This window comes from Botrytis fragariae (genome assembly GCF_013461495.1).
Source record: "Botrytis fragariae strain BVB16 chromosome Unknown tig00000795, whole genome shotgun sequence".
Taxonomy (NCBI): Eukaryota; Fungi; Ascomycota; class Leotiomycetes; order Helotiales; family Sclerotiniaceae; genus Botrytis; species Botrytis fragariae.
This window is the reverse complement of record NW_023501011.1, coordinates 952,505-973,946: the sequence shown is the minus strand read 5'-3', so window position 1 is coordinate 973,946 and position 21,442 is coordinate 952,505. Positions and strand designations below refer to the sequence as shown.

Below are 21,442 nucleotides of genomic sequence, written 5' to 3'. Positions count from 1 at the left end.
GCACCCTTCTCATTCTTCATATTCTATGATTTCTGGGAGAAGGCCTGGCTGCGCTTAAGTTATGTGTCCTTAAGAGATATATGATCACTTATTGAGGTATACGGTATGAGTCGATATTCGAATAATGTTCTACCTTCTTGACCTGATCTGTACGACGGTGACATGTTTAAGAGAATGAGGATTTCTTTCCCATAAACAATCTATACATGAAGATAATGTGAATTTCGCAGTAACCAAGAATTTCATTGGAAACTATGACAATCCTAGTACAAGAAGATCTTCGTGAGAGGAGAGTTCGATGACTGAATTAAGACTATTATTGTACAAAGTAATTGTATTTAACATATCATATCAAATCAACTTATCAAAACACCCTCCAATCTTCCCTTCAATTTTCCCCTCTCCCTTTCTCCTGAACTCCAATCGCCGCCCAAGATTAAATATTAATTGGGTATGTATTTATATATGTCAAACGTCCATATCTATATCAAACACAAAATGTAAAGCGAAGTTAGAAAGCACAAATTAGCGACTAGCGGTATTCTCTTTCTCAACCAGATGAACCGCTTCCTCTTGCTTACTCTGAGTCCTCTGACTCAAGACTCCTTGTCCAGCCTCAACACCCGCTCCAGTAGACTCAGCACTCATAACACCATTGCCATTCTTTGTCCACTCCGGACTATGTCTTGGGTCTCTGGCGCGAGGATCCGCACACATACGATCAATTGATTCCAAAGACTGACCCTTAGTTTCATAGATAAAGACATAAGCGAACAAAGCAGATAGGAAACCGGTAGCCCCGAAAATGAAAAATACCTTAGCCTTCAAATTCGCATTTTCTTCGCCTACCAAATATGGGGTGACGAATGCGATGATGAAGTTCCAAAACCAATTCGAGGCGGTACTGAGAGCGACTCCACGACCGCGAAGAGCCAATGGAAACATCTCGCCAGATACCGCCCAGGCGGTAGGACCCCAAGTGCTGGCAAAGAAGAAGATGTGGACTAAGACGAAGACAAAAAGGACCCATTGAGCGGCTTTGTTATCGGTGAGCACAGTGCCGACAATGGCGATGATAAATTCGCAGAGAGACATGAAGATGCCGCCATAGATGAGAAGCGGACGTCTGCCAAATCTTTCAATGGTCCAGAAAGAGATGGGGGTTGAGAGAACGTTTACTGTGCTGTGTTAGTTTACGTGTTGATAATTTTCGGGGATTGAAATTCACTTACCAACGTTTGTAATTGTAGCCAATAGGAAGACACTGGTTAGTCCAACTTGTGCGAAATACGTTGTGCCATAGTAGAAGATGAAATTGACACCAGCTATAATAATGGTTAATGACATTTTAAGATCATACTTGAGGTACAGAGATGGCTTACTTAGTTGTTGCATCATTTGTACCATTGTACCGATGAAGGTTCTATAAAGATTGCTTCCGCGATGGAAACCCCCGGCAAAGAGGTCTTTCCATGCACCGTTACCATTTGCACGCTCGATCCTAGTATCCTCAATCATAACCGCATATTCTCTTTCAAGATATACATTGCCATCAGCGCGTCCACGCAATCTCTTCAAAGCTGCCTTGGCCTGTTCCTCTCTTCCCTTGGAGAGATACCATCTTGGGGATTCAGGGAGAATAAGAATCAAGCCGACAAAAAGGAAAGCTGCAAAGACAAACTGCAATCCGATAGGAATTTGAAATGAGGCGTTACTTCGGATATCTTTGGTACCTTGATTGACTCCCGAAGCGATGAGAAGACCGATTGTAATACCAAATTGATAGACACTAATACAGGCACCTCGGATCTTCTGGGGGCAAATCTCCGTTTGGAAGGCAATGATATTGGCAGACACAAAACCGATACCAAAACCAGCGATAGCACGACCAGCAGCCAGCATACCAATAACCGGATAAGCGACTTGGAGGACGACACCGGCACAGTAGATAGCGCAACCGATGAGGATAGTGTTACGACGGCCCCATCTGTCAGACGAGTAGCCAGAGACAAGGGCACCGAGGAACGTGCCGACGGAGAGTAAGGAAACTATGACAGATTTGCCCCAGGTAGGATACATATAGCCCATGTAGCCCAACGGATCAGTTGAGGGCTCGCCATAAGCCAATTTGAAGTAATCCACTATTATTGAGAGGTGGTTAACATGTATACATGGATAGATAGAAAATTAGAAAGAACTTACTCCCAAGGCAGCCGTTGATGTAACCAGCATCGTAACCGAAGAGGAAACCACCAGTGGCAGGGAAAGAACATCTGAGTTTTTCCGTGAAAGAAATAGGAGGGTTGTCATGCGGATGGACATCTCTGTCCTCGTTCGATTTATTGGTTGCCATGTTTGGAATATGTTATAGATGTTGATTTCAAATGAAATATAGAGCGGACCGAGGTGAAGAGAAAATGCTCAGATTATATAGCCATTGAAATGCGGAGATACGCCAGATTGCAAAATCATCTAAAGCCATCTTTACCCACTTTATCCACATGACGTGCAGCATAAGTGCATGACCTTGATGGTTCGATGAATGACGGATAACGTGAAACTAAAGTAGTTCTCCCCACTTGGGAAAACTCTAAATTGATGTCTTGCATAGCACTATGTCTCTTAATGGTGAGCTTTAAGGGGCAGGATGCTCGGCCATAGTCTTGGCTTTTTTTCCCGTGTAGGATTGACTATAACAGTAATACTAAGCGTAGACTATTAGGCTAGAATCGCTTGCTAGTCCATTACCTAGAGCTCAACCCCAAAGCTAGTTTTCAGATCTCCAAGTCAAAGAAATGGCTCGAACTACTTCGTATACCACAGAGAGTTCCGCTCATTTCCATAATCTCACATCTACATTGCCAACCTTCCTCATGATATGCTTTGACACCTATCAAAAGGTTCGCAAATCTACAAAAACATGACAGCTGTATAAAATGTTCATCGCAAGTCAAATATGAGTTGACAGGTTGTCTTAAAGATATGCCACAACCGTTGGCACTAGCCAAGGTGGGGAAAGTTTAGCATGAGCTAAAACGATCGATTTCTCTCAACTGAGTTTAAAGCTAAATTATTTACAATTTAGGCTCCAATCATTCATAAACCAAGGGTTTTATAAGAACTTATTAGCAGAAAGTAATGCTTGATTGAAGAGGAAAGGTCACATGGATGAACTAATAGCCAGCCATAATTGAGCTCTTTCATTACTAAGTTTTAGTCCATTGGACGAGTACGACTAGAATGGACAAAAAGATGCAAGTTATTCGCAACCTCGTCATAGAATAAGTCTGATTGATCCTTAGTACTGTGAATCAACTCGGTGTTTATTCGTAGCATTTCACCCAGATCAACACCAATTTTTACATCAACGAATAGCAACCAAGAAAGAAGGAAAGAAAAAGACATGTATGCCGTGGTATCTATGCGATAAAAGATGAAATCAAAAGAGGTATATCCAATTACAATACAGGAAGGGCATTGCGGTTCAAAGACCCATAAAAGCAAACCGAAAATCCCCCCTCGCTTCCCAAGAAAGAAATAAAGAAAGAGGCTCCGTGGAGCCAAGAAATCATATGGAGCAAGAGATATGCCATTCATCATTGGTGAGCGTAATATTGCATGTTTATGTTTTGAGGAGAATGCTGTAAGTTTTGAGGGGATTGACCATAGGAGGAAGAGCTACCCTGGGCACGACTCATGGGTACTTGCTGAAAGTTGGACATGGGATCCACACTCAAAGAATCGAAGCCAAATGTATTTTGATCCATCATATATGTTGAAACTGGAGGGGAAGTCGTAACGAAAGGTTGGTTCATTGAGAACCCGATAGCGGAGTGAGGGGTTTGATTAAAATTCTGATTGGATTGAGATTGAAAAGAATCGGGACCGATTGAAGCAAAGGCAGAATGGGGAGGATGATCAACCTTGTTTTGAATGAAGCTACTGGTAGTATCAATAGTTCCAAAAGCTGAGTGGGGTTGATCGATTTTATTGCTGACAAAGCCGGTATTAATATATGATGGCGTAGGATGATGCATATTGTTAAGGTTAGTTGAGTTCATTGAGCGAAACTGTCGTGGTTGGTTTGTTTGTTGGGCACTATATGCATTGGCATTGGCATTGGCATTGGAAAATAGTGGAAATTGTTCATTGGGGTTTCCTTGCACCATTGGAGTGTGTGTCATTGAGTTTCCCATGACATACGTCGGTGAAGGGCCAGACGTAGAATAAAATGCAGGTTGATGGAAACCTGCGCTGAATTGAGGTACCATGGGGATGTTGGGTGAAATGCTTTCCATGCCATAAGGACTTGACTCCTCGAATTTGGTTTTGCCCATTGGAGTTATTGGAGTAAGATTTTGTTCGATTGGGCTGATAATCGTATCAGCATCGACATTCTTCTGGTCAACAAGTTGAAGAATTGGTAAACTGATATGCTCCATGTGTTTCGCCAGATGAACAGTAAGTTTTTTCCAAGTGGTGAAGGATTTGCCGCAGAATTTGCAGGGCTCATCCTGTGGTTTATTTGTTGTTTCGTGGTGACACCTTTCTAGCATCGCCCAAGCTTGCTCAGTATGTTTAGCCTTTTTGATAGCTGCTTTTGTCTTTTGTTTAGGCTCTGGTAATTTGTGCTCACGAACCAGATGCTGCAAAAAGTTATCCTTTCGATAACAAGGATGTGTGCAATCTTCGATTTGACATATCCACCACTCCAAATGCCTGTGTCTCTCATTCTCATGGCGAACCCAGTCGGCTTTGCGTTTGAATGATTTGGGCTCCCTACACTTATCATATGTACAAGTGAATGGTTGCACGTCTTCATGCACATGCTTTGTCCAATCTGAAGGTTTGTGGAATTTCTTGGATTTGAAGCACAATTGACATTCAAATTCCGCAGGAAGATTTCGAGTTGGTGGTAATGGGACACCTTTGGGGAAAGTTTCGCTAGAAAGAGCACCATCACCAGGGTTCGAATCGTCGGAAAAGTCTGTGACAAGTTGTAGCCCACCAGCACTACGGTCATGCTCTCGATTCTTTCCCTTGGCATCATATAATGTAGCACTTCCGCCCAATGCGATGCAATGCGGTCTTGCAGAACAATTTTGATTCATGATGGCTTGCATGTGTTTCACCCGCTGATCAAGAAGATTCTTGTATCGAATTTCTTGCTGATGAGCAATGCGACTGACAAGCCAACTGAATTTTGTATCCATGTCGGGATTTAGCCGCCTTACGTGCTCCTTGAAACCTTCATAAGTAGGAACAATTGGTTCCGATTGAGTAGGTTCCATTCTAATGTCACCTTCATCGCCTTGCTCATCATCTTCATCATCCTCAGACTCAGGCTCGACCTGAGGAGCCAAACTTGGAATAGGTGGGCCACCTTGTTTCTTCCAGAGCTCACCAATAGCAGATATCGAAGTAGCAGACCCGCCTTCTCGAATCGATAGATCGCTCTTACTTCTAGTCCGCCCGCTATCTTTACGAAGGAAGGGTAGATTTAAAAGGGGGCTTTTCGGAGATGCTGCACTCATAGAGCCATTACGAGTGTGTGGGGTGTGGTGTGCACTTGTACCCACTGCAGTTCCGATTCCAGAAATTGCAGCTATTGCAGTGTTGAGACTTGGTGTTGGCTTCTTGCCAAAGCTAGATGTTCTTGGTGGTGGTGCTAGATTGTTTGAGTTGTTTTGCTTTTGCTTCATTTCCATTGAAGAATCTTGCAAGTTTGAAGAGCTGCGAGTTCTCTTGTTAAGATTACTGTTACTTCTCACGCGAGTAACAGCGCGTTGTCCCAAGTTTGAAAGATTAGTCCAACGCCCTGATCCTTTCCTTTCTGGCTTGATCGATAATTTTTTGAGGAGACTACCGTCGGCCACGGCGTCATAATCCATCAAGCTTGGCTCACTTCTTCGTCGCGTGCCCCAAGTTGCTGCACGTGAGATTATTGAGAAAGTATCTGCGTTTCCATTCCACTTTTGAATGGCATCGTTTGCCGTAGCTGGTGCTTGAAAGTTGGTGACCGTCATGTATGGTAGCGCAGGAGCATCATTGAATTGACGTATTTGGCTCATCAATTTCACATCGTCATCAGTTGGGGAGTCGCCTTTGATGTTATAGTAAACTTGCCCATCAAGAAACCTATTCTCTCTAATGCTTGCGGCATCGTCCACCGGTGCCAAATTAACTTCAGCCTGCTCAACTTGTACAGCATAAGTCGATTCTCTAGATCTCGGCACATTTGGATCGCTGGCTGAATTGCCTCTCTGGCGCCATAAGTATACCTGTATGTTCGTGTCATCGATATGCCGTTGCTCTTCTTGTTCTTTCAGATTAGGAATTTCGGCGCCGGAGAACGCTTTTCGACTTTCAGGATCTAATCCCGCCAGGCCCGTTGTGTCATTCGGACTCCATAGTCCTTCATCATTCCGCAATGCGGTCGGTTTGGGGCTCTGATCGAAACTCTGGGATGGATATTGATAATCTTCAAAATTGGGTTTAACTGGCTCCCTGTTTTGATTCACATTCAGCGCAAAATTGCGCCTAGCCGAAGATTGTTCTTCAGCCCAATGCGAAACAGTCACATGCGGACTGTGGGCACGAAAAGCCATGCCGGTCGGTTCAAATCCCTCAGCACTCGTACGACTGCTGCCGCTATTCTCTGGTGTCAATTGCAGTGTATTAAGTGTCGATGTCAATTCTGGGAATGGAAATCCCAATTGATTAATCTCGTTGTCGATCTCTATTTCGTGATGTGTGATTCTTGAATGGATCTTATCATTCGCCTCACTTCTAGGGGAGGGCGTGTTTGGAATACTTGTATTTTTTGGGCTGAGCGGATAGTTCGAAGCTGTGAGAGCTTCTGGTGATTTTTGACTCCTAGTATTCGAAGATACCTGATGTGTGGCTTTTGTATACGCTTCCGTCGGATATGTTGTAAGATTAGATGGTAGTGAGTCTATTCGCTGCACGCCGGCGTCGAAGTCCACTCCAAGGAATTCGTCCTCGATTTCGCTGTAGTCGCTACCAAAGTTGCTAAATTCGGAAAGACTTTCGACTGGTGTACTACCAATGTTGTATGGACTTGTAGAATTACTGAGTGTATGCGATTGATTGTACGGAGACAGGAGAGTAGGATCAAATTGTGTGTTGGCTATGTGATGTGTATTCAGGCAGAGCGAGTCGGTCTCTTCTCGTGAGTATTGAACTTGAGCGTCGACTAAATGTGATGAGATGGAAGTGTATGAAGACATAACGTGTGGAGAATATAGGAGGCTATGTATTTCTTGGGGGTACGATATGTATAAAAAGCTGTGGTCTTCTTATTGTAGGCCTAATCAGCTATAAGTGTGGTCAACAGGTAATGAGCAAGGTACTGGTCATGTTGCAGCCTCGGGAATCGGTGTTGCAGGTATTGCAGGTCTTATATGCAGGTCACAAAACTGCAATTGAGGTGAACTGGTTCGCTGGATGATACCAATGAAGTAGCAATGTGAACTAATAAGAAATAGATTCGGAATGTTGAAAGTTTGGGGGGTATATAGTATCCGTAAGGATAAAATAAAACTAGCAGTCGAATGTGTTCTATTCGCGAGAAAAGATAAAAATATGGGTGATGTGGGTGAGCTGACAGAAAGCAAATGTAGAGGCTCCTGTGAGATGGTATGGGATGAGATGAAAAGGAATGAGGATGAACGATTGAAAGAGGAGGTGTCGGAGGGGTGAGGAAACCCTTTTGCGGGAACTGGAGGTGTGGTACTAAATCGACAGGACAAGGACTTGGAGCTGAGGGGGCGTGCAGCGATTAACTTTTAGGCGCTAAGGCTAAGATAAGCAGTGTTCCAGGTTCGACACAAGCAGTGCTTGTTCCAGTGATGAGAAATCTAATCTAATGGGAAGAGTGGTGGTGGTTGTGGCGGGTGGGCTTTGTATTTAATTGAGTTGAGGTCAAGAAAGAATAGATTTTCTCAAGCATTAACCAACCATGACATCGACGGAGGGGACGGAAGGAAACTCGTAAAGGGCGAATCCAAAAATGTTGAAGTTGTTTGTTGTTGGTGTTCCAGAGAGATGGGGAATGATAGTAGAAAGCCTTATTTCTTCTCTCTAACTTGATCTGTCTATAAATTTCCTAGTTTCCGCGAGCTTCTTTAAAAGCTAAGCAAGATGACAGGGACTTGGCCAGCGGGACAATGAACGGATTCACAGGCCCAGGAACAAGGGCCAGCGATTAAATTCGGAGTTTGGCGACCAAATGGAAAAATTTGACGCTGAAGCAATAACAGCGACAATTCAAAGAAAAGCTAGATTGCATTGGATGGAAAAAGGAATAGTCTAGTAAAAGACGAGCAGGTGGAGCAAAGTTGAATGGTGGAGGAGAAAGGAAAAATTAAACGACCTTGAGGACTCGACTGCGCGCAATCTTCCCAGCACAAATATAAAAAGATAAGCAGGCGATCTGATGGATACTGGTACAAAGAGTGGGTTAGGTGGGTTGGGTGAGAGTGGAAACGCACAAGTGGGTAGGCACCTCTACTTGGGCTGATCATGATCAAACACCATCAATTCGGCCATAGCTAGAATCATTTGCCATTGAAATCTGCAAGGGAATGTTCAAGGGACTCTGCAACTCCATGATGATTTACGAGGTATGAAAGGGTCATAAACCTTCATCAAGGGTGTCGAAAACGAGACATTCTTCAACATTTGTTGGAATTAGAAGTCACCAACCATCATCTTCATGCCTACTCAACTGCTCCGTAGAGCAAAGTACAGCTCAAGGTATACAACCCCATTTACTGGAGCAAGGCAGACCAAGCATTCTTTCTTTCAACTCAAGCTTCGAATCAGCCCGAGACTCCCAGGTCCTAGTCTTTTTCGTGACATGACATAGCAAGTTGGCATAATAGGTATGACGGAGAGAGCGGCTGTGTACACTTTATGATGTAAGGAACTATTCATCCAAACTTACCCTTTTTTTCAATCGTCTTTCGGGATTTCTATACATTTGCACAGCCAGCAAATGCATTATTCACTCGAACAGTCGAACCCAAGCGTCCTTCCTGTTCACTTTATTCTTCCTTCCTTCTAAGCCCTCTCATCCCTCCGAAGATGAGCTTCCGAGTTCCTGCATCTAAAGTGCAATCCCGATTAAGACAGCTAAGAAATGTTTAGAGAATCCCAATATCTAATTGGTTTGTCGGTCCAGTGAGGTTACTTTGGGAGAAAATGGGTTGGCTTCACGTTTCAAGAGGCTTAAGTCTTACAGGTAATAATCATTAATTGGTCTTTTTCAAGCGAAAGGAAGGTCTTGTCATGGGGGACCTCAAGATGGGGCCGTAAGCACAAGGGCCGTGGGCGCTTACACACGACGGAGGGAGAAAGTCGCGACGCATTTTCGAGCCATTCTCCACCAGCAAATTGATGGCATGGTTAAAACCCATCAATCGAGATCATCTAAAGCTTAGAAGAAATCAAGAATGGCCAAGATACCAGTTTATATGACATGCCCCTTCATTGTTCGCTTGTCGTAACCGTACAGCCGCCAAGTACAAACAAGGTGGATCAGATCAATTCAAACAAAAAACCTTGGGAGCTCAATCCCCTCGATGTTCTCTTTTCGATTCTTCCCTTTATATCCAATCATAAATTCTAAAAGTTCAATAAAATAATTGCATAGCCTCGATCTGATAGTATCTAGCAATATGTCTTTACAGTTGAATTGATCCACCGTAGCCATTTCTTCAGTTTAGTTCTTTGGCTCTATGTCTGACAGTCGTCTATCAACAGCCTTGTCCTCGTGATCCACACATATCGTCTTCCAGCTTCCAGCCTGTTTCACAAGCAATATGGCGTTCCTGCTGCGGTGAAAGTTCAGAGGACCGAATGCTTCGCCCACCCCCACAACGGGCTGAGCATTTCTCTTTCCTTTCACCGAACAAATCTGAGAGGACGAAAAATTAAAATGGGACCGGATCTAGGATTTCCAAAAGATTTAGAATCTGGACCCCAATAGTTGAAAGATTTATTTCTTGAATGAAATCAAAGTCTTTACATTCCTCACAAGCAAGTGCCGTAATAGGGAAGTTTAGAAAATGAAGGGACATGTCCGCGGCAACTCAACCTCGAGGAAATTTCACGTCATATTATTTACTGTTACATGTTGTTGTTATAAGAAATTTCTGCCATGATCACATCCCACTCTTTACCTGTGTCTTGGTATTTGTCTTCTTGAATCTCTTTTACTTTTACCATTTTCATCGCTCAAGTGACGATGATAATAAACACTCTTTGCTTCTTACCCGCACTGCTCTTTGGCTCGGGAACATGTCCGATATGGAAGGTGCGGGGTAGAACCGCGGCCGGCACTCGGTCAAGAAATGTGTCAATGATGATTTGACTGCCAACCCCACTGCTTCATGCTTCACACTTGACAGTCCGAATAATTCATAATGTCTTTCTCCTTCAATGCAGAATTCAGGTTCTCGGGAATCGTCGAAGAGTACATGCCGATGGCTCAATGCATTGATTACACAGAATCCTACCGGGCTCATCGGATACGCAACCGAAGACATAAAACGTGAGTCTGGTTGATGAGACCGGATCAATATCCGCGATCGAGTCAATATCTGGGGTCCAAGAGAAGTACGTGTTCAGCTAACATCAGAACTCCCTTGCCAAATTCTAGGCTCCCCCCATCGCAAGTCTTATATTCGAAAATGTAACTCTCACAAAAACTTCTGGTCTCATCAGATGTATGATATGTTCACTCGCCTCCAGATTTATTCCAAGATGAGAAGTATCAGGTAGACTTGATGTATAGTTTCGGTCTAAGTATTGTTTCCAGAGGAGAAGGGGTCGAAGCGACCCACTGGTGGTGTTCGATGATGATTTCAACCAAGTAGTCGATCACATATCTCACTCTTTTCTTCCAGTGCATATCCTGAAATAAATGGCTCTACAGTGACCATTGAATATTATCAAAGTGTCTTTGATCTTCTATGAATAGTCCGATCCAAATATCTTTGTAGCTCGGCTTCAATATTCAAAGGGTTCCTCGCTCGCGATCATTCTAAATTCACAGTGAAGATGATGGTCTGCTTTTTCATTATTTTCGTTCAAGCATTAAGTGGCCAAATCTATCAGTTTATAGCAAACCCTTGCACCCCAGAAGCAATCATCCAGTAGTTTACTATCAAGTAAACACAGCTTTCGCGTCACATCTTTCACTCCTATCTTAAACCCTTCATTTCATATCCCTAATACGCAGGATTCATCTTATGATATACCTTCTCGTCTCCTCCTTCCCCTTTTCTCCAACAAACCTTCGTAGCCCCAACATTCTCAAATCTCCTCTCTTTTCCTCATTCCCTCATATTGTGAATCTTCAAATCCCAAGATCTACTCCATCACATTATCAAGCCTTCAATCAAATTCGATTTCAATAAGGTTTAAAGTGGTCAAAACACCTTGATGCTGTTATAGTGTATCTTCATGTAGCAAAATGAAGTTGATAAATGCATAAACCCTTAGAGATGGTCAAGATCTGTGAGAAGAAAATTCACGTGTGGATGGACTCCATGAGGTAATTAGATTACCATCAAACTTTCTTTTTCATCGTCTAATTCATCAATGAATCAATTTTTGCGTCATGAGCATAAATCTCTTCTCTTCCCGCTCAAGAAAATACCTTTCCCCCGTCTATAATGTTCACCTACATGGTGTTGAGTAGGATGAATACCTACATGAATTCAAATAGTGATAGTGAATACATGTTGATCTCACTGAGCCTCAAACTTAGCTACTTTAAAAACGAGTTTCATTTGCCAATTCCTGTAACTCCTTCAATACAACATTCTCCAACTCCAAGTCTCAACTCGGCTATCTCGCTCTTCCGGGAGCTGTTTACTTAATTCTCTATTCAATAAAAGTATCTATCTTATTTACTTTCGCACTCGCATCACCTGTAGCATGATTACCCTTTGTTACGCCATGAGCATTGGTGGAAAGCCCCTATGACAATCTATGGTATTCATCAATTTGAATCCATCTTGAAGTTTAACTCATCAGAAATGTGGTTCCTAGTCATTTGGGCCAAAAAGATATATTTGATAGAATGTATCCTCTTGGCTCTTTCTAAAGGAACGCACAGTTCCATAGAGTAGGAGAAATGAATGCCTATAAATTACAATCAATACTTTGCTTTACATTCCATAGTTTGAGTTCATACCAGTATCAACACCTCAAGAACAATAGAATTTAGGATTCTCTGCGGGGTTGATAACACAGCAGCATGATAGCTTAATGGTACAGCCTATATATTCTACTGCTTACCTAGTACACACACCCATATAAATTGCGACACCAAACTAGACACGATAGACATACTTTCCCTACAATCTCCCATAACTTCCTCAGACCCAAGCCCTACATTCCCACATTTCAATAATTCTCAAAACCCTCCCATCCACTCTTCTAGACTATGCAGCTCTCCTGCCCCAAAGCTCCCCTTCACAATCAAAGTATACACTTCATATCTCTCCATCCATCCGGAAATTTTAGCTACAATCAACGCATACGTATTCCATTTCGTCGTAATGACGATGCCAAGAAAAAAAGGTGAGCATGCATAATATTAGTACTTCGCAGAGCAAAAAGTTCCCCACAGGCTTCCCATTCTATCTTACGATCTCACAATTTGGAGGTCGTAAAAGCCACTCGAATGTAACACTTCGCCATTAACTTCCAAATCCTCGCATCGAAATCTCACCACCAAAGTTCGGGATTTGTATCTAGGACAACGTCGTCCCATGGAAAGTTATTCCAGACAATGCTTTTTGAATAAACATATACCATTGTTCTGACAGCCGGAACCAATTTGCAACTTAGTGTTTGACCACCTGTATCCATTGTTTTTCGGTTATCCCAGAGGCTTTTGACGAGCTTAAGCAGGTTCGCTGATGTTCAGGTGGCTGTTGATGTAGAGTTGTAGCCTATGACATTCTAGTCATATCATAATGACGCGAGTTAAAAAATTTATATAGAAAAGAGAATAATCTCTCAATTTTGAATCAGGAAAGAGAGGGGGGGGCTCTGTCCTTTCCGGAAAAAAATGCCCAGGGTCGTTTTGTGGTCATGATCGTGATACCGAGTGAGGAGGTAAATATTTTCTTAGTAGATGAACAATGATTTGGAAGCCAGATGTGTACAAGGGGTAGTATCAGGCTGAGATTGTCTATATGCCGGCCGGTATCTATCAAGGCTTTGCAAATACAGCTAGCTATCTAAATCATAATAGAAAATGAGATGCGATACGAATGTTCTGTATGTGCCACACGCTGCGGTTTTTTGAATCTGGAATATGAATTAGACCATATATGGTGAAAGGTATGTTTATATGTGTGCCCAAAAGGTTTGGAAGGCTTGTCGAGGGCTTGGGAAACGCAACGAGATGAAATTTTACTCTACGTTAGAAACCGAAACTGGCGAACTTCAAACGAGGGGTAGAAATGCCAAATTAAAACGCAAACGCAAAATAGTAATCTTATAGCCTTTGATACTACTTTATAGCTTGATTTGATTTAACTATGTATCATATCTTAATCAAAGGGTATTCTTCTCAAACCTTCGTTTCCCATCCTTTTCTTCATTTCCTGGCCTGCCGCAACACTACTCGGTACTTTAATTCCGCAACAATCACCCCAACTATTCATTTGATGAACATGCCTCATTCCATCATGCATGACGACTACCTCTCCCCCTTCCGCATCATCTTCTTCATTGGGAACTCCGAACTCTTCCTCTGTGCTCATACCATCCTCAGCTGGTATCAGAGAACCAAAAAGAAAATGTTGCATGACAGGCAGTTTTTTGAGAACCTCGGCCACGAACATCCTTCTCATACCATCTTCAACTTTAGTCCAGTTTTTCGCTGAAGATATATCGTCTAACATTGGACTGTGCCACCGCAGTCCTTCAACATTTTTAACGCTATTAACAAAGTTAACTTGTCCCAAGTACAGATATTCATTGCCATATTCTTCCAATATAAGATTTTGATGAATCGACAAAGGACGGATGTACGGATGATGTAAAAGTTGAGAAGCGCCAAACAGGAATGGAAGAAATTGGTAATCATCGAGTCCCCATACTCCGTGCGACCCTGCCGGTTCTAGATAATACGTTTTCTGTATAGTCCTCATAAGCTCCAAATATCGTGTAAATACTTTCAAGACCAGCGGGCGGAAATCTTGACGAGTCACTATTCCAAGTTGATATAAACACAATAACCATATCATAAAGTTCAACTCGTGTCCCGATCCATAGTCGATTCTGGTGCGATTTCCGAAAGATTGTAAAAAGTATGTAGAGACTTCGGCGATAGCTTCATCGGATGAAACACCCAATTGTTTATGCCATCCACCATGCTCTTTTGTAGCTAAATCAAGAAAATCGCGGAAACCTTTGTTACCAAATCTTGAATCACCTTGCTCTTCCGGCGGACTTCTTTGTACCACATCCTCAACCTTATCTAATATTTCGAGAATAGTGGTAACGGTGGAGCTGAGGTCGGTCTTAGTAGTCGCTGAGACTGGTGTATCGATGACTGAATCTGTCAGACTAAAGACAAATGCTAAGAGCAATTTGTAAGTAGGAGATTGAAGGAAGAGATCATGATCCTTCGGTGATAGGATTCGTCTCGTAGGCTTGCAGAATTTCAAGCTTGACTGATCTGGAGGAAATGGTAGATCTGGGGTCTCAGGGACGGGAAGAGGATTCGATGGTGCATTTCGCTTTTTTCGAGGTTCTAATTTTGGAAGACGATCGCGCAGGCTGGGAATACCTGTAGTAACTCCATTCCCTGTATTCTGTATGTGCTCTGTGGTTGAAGACATCTTGTAAATGCTTGATATTGTTGATGTTGATTACGAAGGAGAGAAAGTGGCATGGCAAGCTCGAAAGGTACCGACCCCACGGCACTGCTGGGGACTTTAGGCTATTCCCAAGGAGTGTTTAGCGCACACTGCGATAACGATAACAAAAAATTGCAATTCAATTTCAACAGTGCAAGCGCATTCATTATTGAAGCTCTGCTCAAGCTTTGGAAGATTTCAATCGCATTCACAATAAATTTGGACTTCACATCTACGTCCCCCCTACAAAACAAAATGGTCAGCTCAACCGAACCCACAACTATACTATCGCCTCTTCATAGAGTAGATGGTTCCGCTAGCTTCTCACAAAATGGTTATACTATCATTGGCGCTGTAAACGGTCCCATTGAAGTTCAGAGACGTGATGAATTACCAGAAGAAGCGGCTATAGATGTCATAGTGAGACCAGCTGCTGGTGTTGGAGGTGCGTAACTCTGATAGGAATACTGTTTGATTGACGGACTTGGAACTGATCATGTCTTAGGTACTAGGGAAAGACATCTTGAAGCAATCCTTCAATCTTCTCTGCGCCAAATAATCCTCATCCACAATTTTCCACGGACCCTTATTCAAGTTACATTACAGATCACAAGTACACCAGAAAATGATACTGCTTGGTCAAAACTTGTACAGGCCAGCTCGGTATGTGTGCCACACTTTTATTCTATATTTCGATTGCTAATGATCACTCAGAACCTTCCCTTACTCCCTGCCCTCCTTCAAACGTCGGTTCTGACCTTATTATCCGCTTCTATACCGCTTTCTATGACCATGACATCAGTATTGCTTGCCTTGAAGAATACTGAGGAAGGCACAACTATAATAGAAAATCCCACTCCTCTGGATTGTCAAGATGCTGCTTCAGTCCATGTATTAGCATTCACATCACACGGGGAGCTTCTTGTTGCAGAAAGTGAGGGAAGTTTTGATTTGGATGAATGGGAGGAAGTGTACGAGCACGGAAAGGGCCTATGCTGCAAAGGTCATGGATTGGCGGAGGACGATATCATGCATGAAGACGGGCTTGAGAATGAGGCACCTTCAAGCATGATGATGTTCGTCAAATCTGCAGTACAAGAAAAGGTTGCTACTGATCTCCATTGGAAAGGTTGAAAATGTTCTATCAATGTTACCGCTGTCATCCAAACGTCAGGACCGTAATATGGTTTCATCTTGGATACGGGAACAGGGAAGCCCACATGTGAAAATGCATACGAGGGCTGGTGCCGCATATCGAAACGAATTATGAACGCGATCTGAGTTGGGACCAAGGTCGTTTTCCTGAGTACCAATTGCGGGAGAGATGTGAACAAACAATGTTATCCGAGGCATTAAAGGATGTGTGTATCGGGTATCTGATACAACGTGTCAAGGTCCCACGTTTCATGCCCCCGTCGGCCATTCCCGATACAGGTAGCAAATTCAAAACGTTCACTGGAGATGAGTATTCTAAGTCGAGTCAGACAGCGAAGCCCAGGAAGTACTCAATTGCGATTGCAGCTTTGCGTAGGGAGTTTTGTGCTTTTTCGAGAGTAACTCCCGAGCCACAGGTTGATCAGATGAAATCTATAATATAATAATACAATACTCGCCAGCAAAATCAATACGCGATGAAATAAGTCTTTCAATATTATCATGCTCACTGGCAATTGATAGTATTTTGTGATATCAAACACCATGCTTGTATCTTCGTACCTTTTATGTTACTGGTATTGCGAGTTACCTATGCTTAATGCTGACCTTGGACCCCGACTGAAAACGCTAGCTTGGATCCTTTCGAGATTCAAAACTCGCCTCCATATTTGATGATCATAGTGGAGAGTGGAGTGACAGCTGTAACCGGGTTCGAAGGTGCAGCGTCCCATTGTGAAGGCAAAACAAGATAGATATCGAGGAAAGGAATCTGGAGAGGTATCGTAACTAGACTAACTCACTTTATATAGAAAGGGAAGTCTTGTCAGTGGGAGTATCCTTTCTCTTCTCTCTCTAGTCTTCATCAGACCAACCTGTCGTTTTTAGTACTCAATTCTTTCAGCAAAGCTCCGGTAGCTTGTGCGCTTTGTTTGCCTCTTTTTTTTTCTCTTTTCAGTTGTGGGTATTTGAACCGTTGTATTTGAGCACATTTCTACTTTAATATTGGCTTGGTATTGCTTGTTTTATTCGGCATCGATTTACTTCTCTTCTATTTCTCCCACCGATCGGTCCTCCGAATTTAGACGACGGCCTTCTTTCCCACGGGCAGATATCTTAATCTTCATTTGTTGTTATTTCTCTGACTATTTTGGTGTCGTTCTTCTGCACGCCAAATCACTATCACCTTGTAGAAACTAATCACCAGACACGAAACCCTACACTTTCGACGCTTTCACAGAAGAGGGTCACAACAAGCTGTCGAGACGCAAGATATATCACATAAGAAGCTTATAGAAAGGCTTATTAGTTTCGCTTACTGCAATTAGGTGAGTCTACTCCTTCATTTGTGGAGTTAAGACGGGATGGGCTCGATGGGGGCATTCATACATACTTTATCTGGGAGGATATCCATATTTATACATCTTCTATGTGTGGGGTAGAAGCATATTGAAGATTGATAATGAAGATTACCTAGGATTGGTGGAAGGATTAATTGAGAGCCAGCATTGGGACCAGCATTGGGACCAGCACTGGGGACCAATATCAATTTTGCAATTGAAGAAGAACTGACTGACTGACTTGAGATCACATTTAGTAGTCTACCGCAAGATATATCCTATCTTTTTACGACTTGGCAAGATTGGTGCTACTCGAGATTGATCTATATCACATATTCTCCTGCATCTTTTGACATTTTCATCAGCCCGCCAACCTGCCCACTGCCAATTGCCAATCGAAGAAATTAGGTCCCAGATCCGAAACCACACCTGGCGATATAATTTATATAATACATATCCATCTTTCCAAATACCTAATGGTAAACGACACATCCACTTCTTACCTCCGTTGTGTCCGAAATCACATCTTTACGGACAAACCGATACGGACTGTTGGCCTCTTTCATCAAGACTGTCTGTGCAAAACAAAGTCGAATCCACAACCAACAAGCCTCCGCAAACTGCAAACAAACACTTCCCTTCATCTATAATTCCATCCTCTCTTCTTATTCTTCGTTGTCTTCTCCTCGACTCCTTTCTATACTTTATTCCCTCTCGTCAGACCAGACAATCAAGGAGTGGTACCGAAAGAGGATCTTCCACTCCATCTTCTCCATCTTCTCCTTCGAGATATCTACAGTCGATCGATCTGATTTCGACCTAGATTGCATTATCTACATACAATCTCTAGGGCTGCTCTGTACTCCGGACTATCGATTTACCCAGCATTTATCCTGGACACCCTCGACACCCAATCGATAATAATACTTTTGTTTGATGATCCTTGCATCAACCAATCACACCCCAGGATCCGTCGGCATTCATGACACATTTTACCGACTTCCGAACTCCGACTCAAAAAAGATTACTCAAAAAACATTTGGCGTCATCATCCACAATGTCCACATCCGACATTCGCTCCCCAACTTCGATCCATCCTGCTCTTACTAAGCCCAATGATCCCCCACAACCTTCTCAGTTCGTATTTGATGAAGCTGTTACTCCTTCAGCTACGGCTCAATCCTTTTTGGGTTTCAATGCCTTGAACTCAAAACTTAATCTTGGAGAAAATCTCCGACGCGAACAGGGCGCACAGTTCGGTTCTCTGAGTGCCATCGAAACCAACTTCCCAGATAATGATATTTCCGAATCATCGACTGACCCATCCACAACTTTTTCCGCTGCAACAACTATAGGAAGTGACTCGGCTTCTGTTCCGTCATCACCGGTATTTCCTACACGGGCTTCCCGAACTTTCCATAATCATTGCAAGAACGCTCTATCCGTCGACGCTGTACCTCGCCAGACTATTATGAAAGCACTGGCATCGTCGAAACAGCACAATCCACAAAACCTTTCTTTAGCAAACATGAAGTCACCATCTACTGAGAGACCGGGGACTGCCTCATCGCAAAAACTCAATGCAGCAATATCGGATTTGGCACAGCGAAACACTCCGCTTACAGCTCGATTTCCCTCAATACAATCACCATGCTTTTACCATCAACGATTCGATGACGCTGTCAATATCGATAAGGTGCTTGAAGAGATCAACGGAGACGAATCAATGTCACATTCTCGACTCATGGCAACGGCTACTGGCGTGCGAGAAGTTTCTAAGCAATTGCAAAGACGTCCTATCAAGAGAGCTGTCCGCAATGTTATGATTGTTACAAAGGCTAGAGATAATCAGTTGGTCAATTTGACCAAGGATTTAGCCCTTTGGCTCATGAGCACTCCACGATATGGCTCAGACCTGGGTGTTAATGTTTATGTCGATGCGAAGTTGCGCAACTCGAAGCGTTTTGGAGCAGCAGCTTTGATTGAATCACAACCTCGATTCCAACATCTTCTGAAATATTGGTCACCAGATCTTTGCTGGAGTCAACCGGAGAAATTTGACCTCGTTCTCACTTTGGGCGGGGACGGTACTGTCCTATTTACTTCGTGGCTCTTCCAACGTGTTGTGCCACCAATTCTATCCTTCAGTCTCGGTAGTCTTGGCTTTTTGACTGGATTTGAATATGATCGCTTCAAGGAACACTTGAACAAAGTTATGGGAGAGGAAGGTATGCGAGTTAACCTTCGTATGCGCTTCACATGTACAATATACCGAGATGGAAAAGAACAAGGTCACGATGCGGTAGAAGGCGAACAATTTGAGGTCCTTAACGAACTCGTCATTGATCGAGGACCATCTTCTTACATCTCTAACCTCGAGTTATATGGTGACAACGAGCTTTTGACTGTTGTCCAAGCTGATGGATGTATTTTCTCGACTCCCACTGGCTCAACCGCATACTCATTATCTGCTGGTGGCTCACTTGTTCACCCAGATATCCCTGCCATCCTCCTCACACCAATCTGCCCTCATACTCTTTCATTCCGCCCAATGATTCTCTCGGATACACTCTTACTCCGAGTATCCATTCCACGCAATTCTAGAGCCACGGCTTATTGTTCATTCGACGGAAAGGGACGCGTTGAGTTGAAGCAAGGTGATCACGTCACTATTGCCGCTTCTCAATACCCATTCCCCACCGTGGTTAGCTCTCCGTCAGAGTGGTTCGACAGTGTATCCAGAACTCTAAGATGGAATACTCGTGGTGCTATGCAAAAGGCATGGGATGGTACCGAGGAAAATCAAGAACAAGAAGCTGAATGGGATATCGATACTGATTCAGCCTGCTATGGTAGTGAAGATAGTAGTCTCAGCGCCAGTCCCTTGAGACGACAAATGAGCATGCTTGGCATGTAAATGTTTTAATTATCTTGCAATTGCCTTTGGTTATATGCGAATTTGTTATACAATTCCCTGTCTTTACAAGACATGCACTACTACATATTGTATTATTTAATACCTTCTTTCCCATATACAACCCGAGATCAACAAGATATGATGCGGAATTTTTCATTTAGGACTCAAAGGCGTTGGTTTTTGCATATTAGGCGAATAGGTGTTGAAGATTTAGAGATCAATCAAAGAACATACATTTAGGGACTATTTACAGTAGCTACGACTTAGATACGAATATCATGACTTTTGCTGGCCAGTTTGTCAGCTGATAAATTGTATACTTCTTTTGAGTTTTGATGAGTTTTTTACGAGGTGATGATGCGATGTGTTGTGAATCTTGTAATGTGTAATGTGTAATGTGTAATGTGTGATTCATAATGCTTTAATGAGTCCGTAAGGGAGGAATGAGCGGTATCATACAGCATGAAATGATCTGAGTAAATGAAATTAGTGTATCAAAAGATTGAGTTCTAGTCAATTCTTTTCTTATCAAATGAGAGCAAGATTGAATTGAAGTAGTTGAACTCTGATTACTTTCTTTTCTTACCTTCTTCCTCTGATTTTCATATACATTTTGTACTTTACTAATTATGTTCTTTGCGCTATGTGTATGTATAGGTACTCTTGTTTATAAAACTCGTTTATAAGATTCCTGGTGTAAGCGAGTAAGTACATGAGGGTCGATAGGGGAAGGAAAAGAGGAACAGAAGAAAGGGGAAGAAAAGAGAGGGGGAAGAGAATAGTGATCAGAGGTTTTGCTTTTGAAAATTGTAATGATTAGATTAGATTGGATTGGATTGGATTGGATTGGGAGTGGAGAGGAGGATGGGATAGAGGGAAGAGGGAAGAGGGAAGAGAAGAAAAGAAAAGAAAGAAGGGGAAAGGGAAGGAGAGGGGAAAGAGAGATGTGTGATGATAACAACTCTTCTCTCAGATGTAATCTGATTAGGTATAACCCAAGCCATCGTATTCCATCGTATTCCAACCCAAGCTATTCTGTCCTCAAAACAACACCGACCCAAGTACTTGTACAAATAAATACCTCTCTCTTTACTACACAAACCGTTATCTAATCTCATCTCATC

At 42.8% G+C, this 21,442-nt stretch overlaps 5 protein-coding genes across 5 annotated transcripts; 2 read left to right on the top strand and 3 right to left on the bottom strand.

Moving 5' to 3' along the window:
• Positions 1-525: 525 nt before the first annotated feature.
• Positions 526-2,353, bottom strand: Bfra_007216 (putative mfs monosaccharide transporter protein; the record flags this gene model as incomplete). The annotated part of the gene is made up of 4 exons (XM_037337590.1): positions 526-1,178; positions 1,233-1,325; positions 1,383-2,141; positions 2,203-2,353. 4 exons carry the CDS (start codon positions 2,351-2,353, stop codon positions 526-528), a joined length of 1,656 nt encoding a protein of 551 aa, XP_037186970.1.
• Positions 2,354-3,213: 860 nt separating this feature from the next.
• Bfra_007215 (putative c2h2 finger domain-containing protein) lies at positions 3,214-7,250 on the bottom strand (the record flags this gene model as incomplete). Its single annotated transcript, XM_037337589.1, has 2 exons — positions 3,214-3,287; positions 3,665-7,250. The coding sequence occupies 2 exons, from the start codon at positions 7,248-7,250 to the stop codon at positions 3,214-3,216; spliced, it is 3,660 nt and encodes a 1,219-aa protein (XP_037186969.1).
• Positions 7,251-13,595: 6,345 nt separating this feature from the next.
• On the bottom strand, positions 13,596-14,891 carry Bfra_007214 (putative serine threonine-protein phosphatase 2a activator 2 protein; the record flags this gene model as incomplete). The annotated part of the gene is made up of 1 exon (XM_037337588.1): positions 13,596-14,891. One exon carries the CDS (start codon positions 14,889-14,891, stop codon positions 13,596-13,598), a length of 1,296 nt encoding a protein of 431 aa, XP_037186968.1.
• Positions 14,892-15,164: 273 nt separating this feature from the next.
• Positions 15,165-16,043, top strand: Bfra_007213 (putative exosome complex subunit rrp46 protein; the record flags this gene model as incomplete). The annotated part of the gene is made up of 3 exons (XM_037337587.1): positions 15,165-15,354; positions 15,415-15,572; positions 15,624-16,043. The coding sequence occupies 3 exons, from the start codon at positions 15,165-15,167 to the stop codon at positions 16,041-16,043; spliced, it is 768 nt and encodes a 255-aa protein (XP_037186967.1).
• A 2,415-nt stretch (positions 16,044-18,458) lies between these two features.
• On the top strand, positions 18,459-20,318 carry Bfra_007212 (putative atp-nad kinase protein; the record flags this gene model as incomplete). Its single annotated transcript, XM_037337586.1, has 1 exon — positions 18,459-20,318. The coding sequence occupies one exon, from the start codon at positions 18,459-18,461 to the stop codon at positions 20,316-20,318; it is 1,860 nt and encodes a 619-aa protein (XP_037186966.1).
• Positions 20,319-21,442: the final 1,124 nt, after the last annotated feature.